Genomic DNA, 12787 nt, shown 5'->3' on the forward strand with positions numbered 1-12787 from the left:
CTCGTTTTGTTCTCGTTGTAATTTTCAAAAAACGTTGATATTCAAATCATATCCAATTCAACATGTCATTGTTTCCAAATATACTATAAACCATTTATTCGCAGTGGTCTTATATCGGAAATGTGAATTCTATTACATCAAGTTCAAATCTGCCCTAATTGATCATTCAAGGACAACAAATTTTGTTCTCGTTGTAAATTTCAAAAACGTTGATATTCAAATCATATCCAATTCAACATGTCATTGTTTCCAAATATACTATAAACCATTTATTCGCAGTGGTCTTATATCGGAAATGTGAATTATATTACATCAAGTTCAAATCTGCCCTAATTGATCATTCAAGGACAACTAATTTTGTTCTCGTTGTATTTTTCAAAAACGTTAATATTTAATTCATATCAAATTCAATATGAGATTGTTTCCAAATATACTACAAACCATCTTTTCGCAGTGGTCTTATATCAGAAGTGTGAATTCCACTACATCAAGTTCAAATCTGCCCTAATTGATCATTCAAGGACAACTAATTTTGTTCTCGTTGTATTTTTCAAAAACGTTAATATTTAATTCATATCAAATTCAATATGAGATTGTTTCCAAATATACTACAAACCATCTTTTCGCAGTGGTCTTATATCAGAAGTGTGAATTCCACTACATCAAGTTCAAATCTGCCCTAATTGATCATTCAAGGACAACTAATTTTGTTCTCGTTGTATTTTTCAAAAACGTTAATATTTAATTCATATCAAATTCAATATGAGATTGTTTCCAAATATACTACAAACCATCTTTTCGCAGTGGTCTTATATCAGAAGTGTGAATTCCACTACATCAAGTTCAAATCTGCCCTAATTTATCATTCAAGAACAACTCGTTTTGTTCTCGTTATATTTTTCAAAAACGTTGATATGTGTGATAGACACCTGTTTTTAGCCGTAATTTGCCATCTCCAATACTATTTTGAGCTAGAATTACACTTTCGTTATTATGTCGGTATTCTCTGTTGTTTTTGCCTTCGTTTTTTTATTATGAATTAAAATTACGTTTTCGTTATTATGTTGGTATTCTCTGTGATTTTTATTATTATGACTTTAAATTACGGTGTCATTATTACATCGGTTTTCACTTTTGTTTTTATTAGCAGAAAATAAATTTTAACAATATTCAATATGTCATATTTATTTCATCAATATAGATTTAACAAATAACAGATTAACTGATAATGGACACACTTGGTAAATTATTCAACATGTCATATTTATTTCATCAATATAGATTTAACAAATAACAGATTAACTGATAATGGACATACTTTAGTATTACATATCCTTATTCATAAATTATATACAAGATATTTTTTTAAATTTAATTATATGTCATCATGCTCATTTTGGTCCTCGATATATTCGCTTCTCACTGTAGGCTGTTGTCATTTAGGTACTACGTAAGTTGTAAAAGTCCTAGTCATATTACATATAGCTATAAATATATATTTTTTTAAATCGAAGAGTTTCATTTGAATGGCGGTGTGGTATCATTTTCCTCGTCATTCCACAGTATATCTTGGTCGATTTAATGCCAAAAATGCAGCTGAAAGGAACAAATTTTAAAAATCTAATTGACATACAATTCCCTCGATGAAATCCTCATGTCGTCCTCCATGACACCATGGGTAGATAAACTACATGCAATTTTATAAAATTATTTCATGCATCACAAAGAGGATAACATGTGAACCACCAAACAACTGTCATGTGACATTTATCTGCCATTAATCTATCATATCGCAATATCATTTCGTTATATCGCCATTCAAGTTGTCGTTAAAATTGTTAACAAAATTTGGCGATATGACGAGAGAAGCCTGTAAAAAAAAAACACTTAATGTACGATATCCTCATCCTCATCAGAATTTTTGTTAATTTTGACGTTTCAATTAATGTAATTTAAGGATGTCATACTGATTAACTACATGAGGCGGTAAGATGAAGGGGCTAAAACAAGTAACATCCAAAAACATATCGTCTTGGTTTCCGTCGAAAATGAATCTATTTTCGGTTTAAAGTGTAAGATCAAAAGAATGGACAGCAAGTATATGAATGAATGCATCTTTCTTGTGGTTTTCGTAAGTGATAAAATTTAGTTGATTTTAAATACATCTCTTTGTCAAACAAGAGTATTAGAATGCTATATGTTTACTCAATAAAACACTACATCATACAATTTATTTTTGCTTTGAGTTTAGATGTTTCTGAATTAATCGTTAAACCGGATGGAAGCGCCCGAGAGATCCTACTATGAGAGGAAACCGGGGCACCCTGAGTGAACCTTCTCATCAACGTGAAAAACGAGCGTGTTAGTATTGCGACACCCGACCACGCTAATTATTCTTTTGTAACCATGTTTTGAAGAAGTTATTTTTACCCATTCAATCTGCCTTGTTCGAAGTTAACAGAATTAATTATTTTGAAAAGTATCTCCATTGATAAAATAACCTTTAGGAGAGTAGGTCGGCCGTGGTAGAGAACACAATACTTACTTTAAGGAGAGTAGGTCGGCCGTGGTATGGAACAAAATACTTACCTGGAGAAGAGTAGGTCGGTCATGGTATAGAACACAATACTTACCTGGAGGAGAGTGGATAGGCCGTAATACAGTATATAAATATATCATGGGTGTCTGTGCAACAGTTAAGAATATATGACCCGAGGTACTGGTAAGTGACCGCTGTTCAATTGCGCGAGGCCGAAGGCCGCGTGCAAAGAACAGCAGTTGATTAACAGTACCTGGGGTCAAATATACTGGACTTTTGCAGACACACTTTGAATAACTGAAATCTCGACTTTCTTGTACGCATTGAATTCGAAGTACTGTCGCTTGCATGTTGACATCTGAGTGACTTAGACGCTTGAAAGGGTAGAGCTAAATTCCGAAACATCATATGTGCCCAAAAGTTCTCACGTGAAAAAATTCCAAAGCGTCACAGGTATTCAATAGTTCGCACGTGACCGTCGATAGTCATTTAAGCCGTGCAATAGTTCAAAATATAGCTTATGCTTAGTGATCGAAAATCAAATGTATTATGTAATAAAACAAAATACTTAACCTGGAGGAGAGTAGGTCGGCCGAGGTATGAAACAAAATACTTACCTGGAGGAGGACGGGTTCGCCTAGATGATTGATGCGAATGAATACCTGTAAAAAGTGAAAACATGAAAAATATGCATGATTTGATTTTTATTGGTAGTTTATCGTTTCTTTACACAGCCGTTTAAATTGTAAACACAGTTTCACCAAAATATTCAATATTAACACAGAAAACGGCTGCATATATGCAGGGTGTTTTAAATGGAGGTACCACAACGAGTGTTTTTGTTGATATAGTGTCTCTCACTCACGTTATTTTTTTTTTTATTTTTTTTTTTTTTTTTTTCTAACTTAAAAAAAAGTTTTGTGCGACTTTCACATAAGCTTGACCAGAATGTTTTCCTCGCGTTGAACTTCAGTAGAATATTCAAAGTAGGTGATTTATATTTGTGCGTAGGTATGTTAAGCTGTTAATTGATGTTTCGAGAACACAACACACATGTATACTTCGCTGAGTAACTCGACATAATCATGTGAGCTTATAATGGTGCGTTTAATTCGATATTGCAGATTATTGTTAATTATTCACAAAATACAAGCCATTAAGGTCACACTCTCAATGTATGAATACAAACAGGAAAAAAAGAAATAACTGATTTCGTTATTTATTTGTATATATAAAATAGTATTTAATGATTAAGCTTATCAAACATTTTTACATATTTTGATTATCAGAAAATTTATGAAACTGATTGTTCTTGGTCTATTGGGTATTTCGTTAAATGCTGTTCTATCTGTCAACAGCCGAGTCGAAATCCTCACATACATTAACACGTAAAAAATAACAAATAACTATAACGAAGGGGGAAAAAGACCCTACTTGATTTGAACTTATTACTTCATCGCCTGTACCTCAGTGACTGATATATTTTACGATGTTTTATACGCACGTATGCAATACACCTACTTTCCCTTTGTGATTATGGACTCGTCTGAAGTTAACTTGGTTATCAAATTACATAATGACAGGTCATTCTGGCCGGGCTATACCACAATAAAAAGCTATTCTTGAGATGCATTGACTCCTGTCTGTTTTGTTTACGTTATCATGCGGCTCGTAAAGGTTTGACTTGTAGTGATATCCGCTTATTAATATGCAAAAACTGACAAAGACAGAAATATGTAGAAATTGTATAATTCATTACAAATAATAAAAAGTAATTGACAAGTTTATTGTCTTCAAAGCATTAAATGAATTGACAGAAACCTTTATACAAAATAAAATGAATGCGAAAAACTGTCTACGTGTTATCATTTCCGCGACCTTCCTTAAACCAATCAGTTAAAGCCAAGCTCTATGTTCAAAATGAGGAAATCTTTAATCCAACTTTAAATTATCATACAAACCAGGCACTTAGCCTGTCTATTTATTAATTAATTACCATACTTGTTAATTGTAATTTCCATACATACGCCACTCGAAAACGCTCTCAGTTATTAATTAATTTACTTCAATACTTATATACATACTTGTTTCTGGTAGATAACTAATTGGTTTAACCCTGTTTGACGCCTTCTTCTTACACTTCCTTGAGTTCAGAAATTTAAAAAAAAAAAGTAAAACAGATTAGCATTTAAATTATCAGCCACTGAAAAAAAAGAATAAAAGAATAAGCGGCATGTCAGAAATTTAGTTTCACTTAATTGAATACACAAAAAATATAGATATGGAAATCTAAACGATTATCAGATAAATGATGCTATCTATGGAAAATCAATAAAAATAAAAGATGTGTGTAGGAGATGCATTTCAGCTTTACGAGTGGTTTATATTTTTTATACTTATTAGTAAAGTTTATTTTCCCATCATGTCACTCTGTTTTGTATACGAGTTTTTAGTTCCAATATCACGGATTCAAAAGGCTTAACTTAAATGATATAACAGTACTCAATGACAATGACAACAGCAATAACAATCAACCAATCAATCGATCGATATATCAATCAATCAATCAATAACCAGCAACAACATTGATGAGTTAATATTTCCCTTCTAATATTATTATCTAAGCTGAACAACAACAACTTTCAATAATCAATAACAACAATGTGAAGATTTGATATTACCCTACATATATATTAGATATCTCTTAGCTGAATAACAGAATGTGTGTAAGACATAAATGCCACTTGACAGCCCGAAACAGTTTGGCGAGGATCGCATCAGCAGTTCCTGAGATTAGCCAGTTACATTGCATAGGGACGCGACAGAACGGGACAGACATGGGTAAGACTATATGCCCCCATTTCATAGCAGGGCATAATAAAAATACATTCAATTTTAAATTTGACTAAAAAAAACAAATGAAGAAATAAAAATCAATTGTCTGTCATACCTGAAACATGCATATTGCCCAAGGTCAATACTTATTTGACCTTTTTACTTCATTTTATATATTCATTCCGGCTCTCCTGTATCGAAATCTCCATTTATATTGCAACGCGTGTTAATATGTAGGCGTTTTCACAGCGAATAGTTATTTTCAAATTACAGCAAAGAGTTATTTCTAAATCACAGCGAATAGTTATTTCTAAATCACAGCGAATAGTTATTTCTTAATCACAACGAATAGTTATTTCTAAATCACAGCGAATAGTTATTTCTAAATTACAGCGAATAGTTATTTCTAAATCACAGCGAGTACTTATTTCTTAATCACAGTGAATACATATTTCCAATTCGCAGCGATTGTTTGTTTCCAAATCAAAGCGAGTAAGTATTTCTAAATCACAGCGAATATCTATTTCCAAATTAAAGCGAATACTTATTTTCAAATCACCTTAAAGAGAACAAATGACAAATACCATAAAAACCTAATATGAATAAAAATTGCATCTATAAGTACAAATTCAAACTGAGAATTAACAGGTCTGAAAATACAGGTGCCAATTGTGGTAATTGGACATTTGACCACCTTAATACTTACCAAATAATGATGATGATAATGATGACAATGATGATGATGATAATGATGATAATGACGACAACAACAATAACGGAGCCTTTCTGAGACTGTTGACTAGAATCTTGTCCATTTTGATCATTGTCATTGTCTGCAAATATAAATAAAATTATGTATTACTTTAACATTTTATAAAGTTACTTTTAAACGGATAATTACAACAAATCTTCATTGTTTGTATTCTTGTAATGCAATGATTTATGATTGTATAAATGTTTTTATGTGTATAGGACTGATGGTGTGTTTGTATGTTAGGCTATCAGTGAATTTTGCTTGTCTTTATATCTGACAGTGGCAGGATTTAGGACGGTCAGTGCCTGCCATAGTGTCTGTATATCGTATGTCAGAGAGTCTTTTTTGCGACTGTATAGGCGTCAAATGGATCGAATGAGCATTTGTGTATGTTAGTATGTACGTATATATGCATGCATGTTTGAAGGTAGGAGCATGTAAGCAAGTACGAAAAGAAATAGTAATGAAAGTAAGCAATGGAGTATGAAACATGTATAGTGTATTGTAAACATTGTAAGAATTATAGAAAGTCGAGATCATTTAGACTCTGGCTAGTTTGGTTTAGCTGATAGTCATAACCTCTTGGCTCTGAGTGATAAAAAAAGATTTATGATTGATGATTAATAAAGATTATTTCTAATGAAAATTTTCAGTTTACAAATCAATTGAGAGTTAGTTGCGCTCATTATATTACTCACTGTCATAGTTGTCTGCTGATGAACAAGGCTCCACAGGGACGTCGTCTGAAATATACATTATAAAGGATTTATTATCTGATATTAGTATAAGTATGTCCCTCGCCACAACTCCTGATATATTACATATAAATCAGTGTTGATTAATTAATTATACGTCTCTTAGTAATCATTGTCTCGTTAGCAATTTTAATATGTATAGTGTTAATCGCACATCAATCTAATTTTCATCTTATGAGGCATCATGATCAACCATCAGTATATGGCAAATTACACTAATAACGATATGCTGAAAATAGTCCTATTACCAGGTGTCGTTATTTCATCTTGCCATTGAATTAAGTTTTTGATAATGGTTGATCAATTCAGTCCATCATACGTAAGTATGTGGGATAGGGAAATTCTGCACCCGAGGACTATTTTTCTCCCACCATTTTTCGTGAAATGCATGAGGAAATCGATCCCATGGTGAAACCATATAGAAACTTTTTTTATTTCTCGGTGACTGACAATAAAATCAATTACATATGAGAAAAAAAGTAGGATATACCATATAAATACCACGAAAAATAAGCTGACTGCCAAAGTGTCAAGATAGCAACAAATATAAATTAATGTTTGTCAGAGGCGATCGGCTTTCCGGAAACTGCCGACTGATGTTTTACATCACGACACATTCCTCCACCTATGTTTGCTTTCAAAATATCGAATGATGGTGAGAAAGCTTTGTTGGTTAGTGCGTCGGTCATGGAGAAATGGATTCAGTGTAAATGTGAATCAGTGTGAATTTGAATCAGTGTGAATGTTTATGACTGAATAAATAAATAGAGGATATCTAACAGTGTCTTCAGTAATACCAAATATATTTCACGAGTGGGGCTAATATTTTGATATTTTTCACGAGTGCGAAGCACGAGTGAAAAATATCAAAATATTAGCCACACGAGTGAAATATATTTGGTATTACTGAAGACACTGTTAGATATTCTGTTTATTACATTTTTTATCAACAAAAACCCTACCCCGTATGCTAACTAGGACTACAGCGATAATTTGTAAACAAAAAACAGTAGTTTCCCCTGTCCAGGTGCTGACATATATGTCAGGCTTTCTGATTGGTCAATTATTTTGGTATTTTCTAATCTTGAATTTGATTGGTCAAATCAGCAAAAGTGATATTTTTCACTAGTGAAAAAATTAGTGAAAAATATCACTTTTATAGAATGAATAATTTTTGATATTTCACTAGTAAAAATGTAATAAAGTACACTATGTATAAACTAATGAGAGTTGATGATGGTGTAAAAAGATGTATGTCAAGTAAATTTGCAGATGAATTTACTCTACAATTTTAATTCTTTTACTTTATAATTACATATTGTTCGACTCAAAATAAATGTACTCACTGTATCTAATGTATAGAGCGAACAATGTTGAAAGGTTATGCTAAGTGATGGTTGTATGTGTGTACTGTTAAGTATGTGCTTTTGCAAGAGAAATGTTTGTGTGTGTATGTTTACACAGAGGCTGACATCATGGTCCCAACCCTGGCAGTCTCTCTATGTTAAGTTCTGTGGCAAACAAAAGAAGTACCGCTCATCAAAAATATCATATAAGGACCCTTCGATCCAAGTTAATTGTTAGCAATTATTGTGCTACGTCTGAATAGTCAAACTCTAAATAGATGTCCGCTTCGTACTGATAGAATATTTGATCCCTCACTTTGTCAAACCTTTTTTTAATAGATAGAAAACGCATCAAGTGGTGTGCATATTGATATATGACACAAAATAAATAGCCTTATAAAATGTTTAATAAGTAACAGCGTAAGTTAAAACGATGTGATGGCAGCGTGTACTATGTAGTAAATGTTTCTGTATATTTATGCAGTTGGTTTATATATCATTCAACGTACGTTAAGTGATACTATTCTACTCAGGATTAAGATAGTTTAATCACAATGACAGATAACCCAATACTGTTATTGCTAACTGCTGCCCCAAAGTGTGGGCGAATATTGTGGGACGAAATGAACTTACTGTGGAGATAAAAACATTTGCTACATAGCACCGCTTTAACATGCGCTGTTAGTTATCAAACATTTTATTAGACTATTTATTTAGTGTCATCTATCCATCTGAACTCCACCTAATGTGTTTTCTATTTAATAACAATAGGCCGTTGGCGAATGAATTATCGACCGAAGGGATCATTAAAACAAACATAACGATACTGTTCGTTGTTTATCCACTAAACTGTAAAACTGTAACTGTTCCATGTTCTATGTCTATATGTGATCGTTTACAATTTACCTGTGTCTTGAAAAAGGGACAGTTTGTCTCGAAATTTCGACAATTTATTAGTCTGTACTGTCGTTATTGCTATATGACCAATTGTATGGAGAGGTTCACAACGAATGCTTGTTGTGTTTGATCTTTCTTTCACTCGGGTAAGTTATTTTTGAAATTTTACAAAAACAGAAGAATCATCGAGTGTTTTTTCTGACTTTTGAAAAAGAGCTAGCAAGAGTGAAAGAAAAAATTATACAACAACCACGAGTTTGTAAAACCTGTTTCTGTCACAATAAAAACTATTCCATGGATGAATCAACCCGTTTTATGCCAAGGTGTCTGCTTTTCTCACAGCATTAGCTTGGGGCTCAGAGATTCTAACGTCATCAATGAAGACCTATATAGCTCATGATAGTAAAATGACCCTTTTTGGCGTCTATGTCTTTGGGTGAAAGAAACAACCCAAACACACCCAATTTTTACAAACATTCTATTAAACTTCATAGATTCTCGTTATTTATTTATTTATTCATTGCTGTTTACAAAACATATATATAGTGTAGATTATGAAGCTTATATATATATATGAGTTGCTTCCCTTGCACAACATTGCTATCTTCTAATTTTTACACATTACACATCGCCTCATCTGCCCAAGTATAAAGTGTTAGTGTCAAGTAATATAGGAGATAGAGTGGGAAGAGAAGTACGGGCGGACAAATGTACGGAGGACCCCCCCCCCCCCCCCCCCCCCCCCCAAAACAAAAAAAAACCCCAACAACAACAACAACAACAACAACAAAAAAAACACAACAAAAACACTTTAAACTTTCCTATGGACACCAATGAACCTGCATTCTAAAGAGTCTGAGAATATTGTATAATAAACATCTCCCTAAATATATAGATTACAAACAGTCAATGCCTATAAGATTGCTTTTGTAATAATAACTTTTGTATCCTAATGATGGTCCGGGAACCCAGGCCAGAGGGAGAAAGACTTATTTTGTGAGTTTTTCTCAAAGTGATGTAAGCTACCTTACACTCCCGTGTGCTTGTGCCAATCCTTCGAGTGGCGTAGCCATGACTATCGAAATCGCTCAGTGAGCTTGGATGGATAGTTATGAGTAATTTTATTTAGCAATATTTGTATATAACAAAAGATTTTTCATTGATGCCATTATTTCAAATATTTCAAATATGCCTTTATTAAGGCGTATCCAAATAAACAAAAATAGCTAAAAGTATAGAATTGTTTATGGATAAAGTGTTCGCACAATACATATGTATATATTTGTAAATGTTTAGCTTTAAACTATAAATGAAATGTTTCCTTATACTCACCAACGCAATAACTTTGAGGACATCTTGTTGCCGGAACTAGATAATACACACGGTATTCACAGCAATTTTTGACTTTGACGTTCAAATTAGTATGACAAGGACTAAAAGCCGTTAAAACACAGACAGTTCTGTTCACCTCCCCGTCCGACATCCCCGGAATGCTACCTACATTTAAAAGAAAACAAAGTATCTTTAAAGTCAAAAATTGCTATAACAGGTATACGGTTGACTTAATCGCTACATATTATCTTACCTACGTGAATTGATTTGTTTGATAGAGACCTTTATCTAATTTTACTTCTGATAACCGAAATTGTTTTTCATTGAATTATGTTGATAAAAACGATTATTGATATAGTTATAATTGTACAGATCTAGATCTATGACTTTTATTGAACGGTTTGCTATTCCTATGGATTTTACCTCGAGTTGGATCGCGGATGTTTTATATGAAACAGAAGACGCCTATCGTTCCAGATCACCTGGGTTTATTCTCTTTGTTGTAAATGTATCCATGTAAATCTACATAGACTGATTTACATGATGTAATTAGAATCAATATTTTGGTTGCATTTCGGCATTTCTTGTTTGCATTTACATTATAGATTTGTTTGCTTGTTTGTTTGTTGTTGTTTTTTTGTTGTTTTTTTTTTTGTTTTTTTTCTTGTTTTTTGTTGTTGTTGTTTTTTTCAAATCATTGTCGAACAATACAGCTCCGATGTCTCGGCAATATAGAATATTTTGGACTTGCTAGATATACGTAGGAGATAGACTTCGGACAAGATCATGTGAGGAAGGAAGGAAGGACGAACGGACAATACAACGCGAAACTACGACGACATTTACAAAGGCACAAAGAGAATACGGCCATGTGTTCTCTGAGGGCAAGCATCTTCTGCTTCATCGACGACAAACGCCATACAAGCATAGGTCGAATCCAGGTTGAGTCACATTGACTAATTCCCAAATAAGATCCCAGGTGATAACAACGGAACCACTAGGTATCTCAACAAGATTGAACATCTGGCTTCATATTGCACAAGAAATCATTATTATCATTGTTGTTATTTTATATTTTCATTTATTTATTTGTTTATTTATTTATTCATTTTTTTATTGCAATAATGAAAATGAATTGAAAATTATAAAGATATAAACCTTACCATTCATCCACAATGGATTCTGGGTACCACACTGGGTGGTGCTATTGACTCCGCTTGTGGCTAAATCTGTCCCGGCATTACCAAATATCCGGTACCATTGTGGTTCGATGGTACTGTCACAACTGCTATTAGCAAAAGTTGTCTCTTTATATCTAGGAGCACTCGTTTCCGTCACGTTAAAATTGGCATATCCGGTACACGGATCAGAGCCTAGAAAATAAAACAATAAATCACGATGCTGCAAATAAGATTATTTTCGTGGATATGATATTTTCGCTAACTCCTGGAGCACTTACCTGATCGCGAAAGAATGATAAGATAGTAAGAGACGGGTAAATATAATCCTCAAAACATTACACAACTATCATATTGTGATCGTAACTACCAAGCTCCAAGTAATATGACCCAATGATTTTTCAAAATTGATAGATTTTTGAGCTGTAAACTGTTATAAAGTTTATCTTTTGAAAAAAAAAACTCACCTTTTGGTTGTCATATCTTAAAAGCATCGCCCCTTAACGACCTTATTGTACTGAGAGGGCGTCGTTAAATAATAACAACCACCAAAGCGATTAAAGCATGTGACGTACACACGAACAATAAGGTATAACCAATATGTGTGTTACTCGGGAGGTATATGTATGCATTGCGCTATGTATGTCTAAAGTAAGGAGACACCTGTTTGCAGTGTACTTTATAAAAATATGTACCTTTTTTGTAATTATATTGATGATTTTTTGTTTGTGATATTTTACCTGTCATTAACAGTTCAGTAAGTCATTATTTCATTATACACTTGGGCAACTGTTTATCATTTTATTTTTTTTTTTTCATCAAAATCATACGTGAACAACTTTTTATTTATTTATTCATTTAAAAAAAATTATACTTGAACAACTTTTTATTAATTTTTTATCAAAACTGGATCAATTCCGTTAAGATAACTAATCTTTGAATCAGAATAATGAATAAATTTGTGTGTGTTTTCTATCCTTTGAAGCATTATAGATCTCCTTTTATTGTGACAATATATATAAGAACAATAACAAATCATCTTGATTGAATATCATACATTTATTTGGCGATTCCATAGCTACAGAAAACATTTCGTTAGATACAACGGACATAATTATGAAAGAAAATCTGTAAATATGAAAAAATAATAT

The 12787-nt window shown here is 32.7% G+C and overlaps 1 protein-coding gene across 4 annotated transcripts in view; it reads right to left on the reverse strand.

The window, feature by feature from the left end:
* Positions 1-1123: 1123 nt before the first annotated feature.
* Positions 1124-12787, reverse strand: part of LOC117329785 (uromodulin-like) — a 32825-nt gene continuing 21161 nt past the window's right edge. For 2 of the 4 annotated variants that reach the window (XM_033887920.1, XM_033887919.1), the window contains exons 2-8: positions 11622-11831; positions 10459-10623; positions 6827-6871; positions 6081-6207; positions 4624-4682; positions 3157-3201; positions 1124-1596 (exon numbers count right to left, since the gene is read on the reverse strand). In XM_033887920.1, coding sequence (XP_033743811.1) covers positions 1553-1596; positions 3157-3201; positions 4624-4682; positions 6081-6207; positions 6827-6871; positions 10459-10623; positions 11622-11628 — 492 coding nt within the window. In that variant the 5' untranslated portion in view covers positions 11629-11831 and the 3' untranslated portion in view covers positions 1124-1552. The remainder of the gene's footprint in view (positions 1597-3156; positions 3202-4623; positions 4683-6080; positions 6208-6826; positions 6872-10458; positions 10624-11621; positions 11832-12787) is intronic. The other 2 variants (XM_033887922.1, XM_033887921.1) reach the window with 1 other exon arrangement.

This window comes from Pecten maximus, chromosome 6 (genome assembly GCF_902652985.1).
Source record: "Pecten maximus chromosome 6, xPecMax1.1, whole genome shotgun sequence".
NCBI lineage: Eukaryota > Metazoa > Mollusca > Bivalvia > Pectinida > Pectinidae > Pecten > Pecten maximus.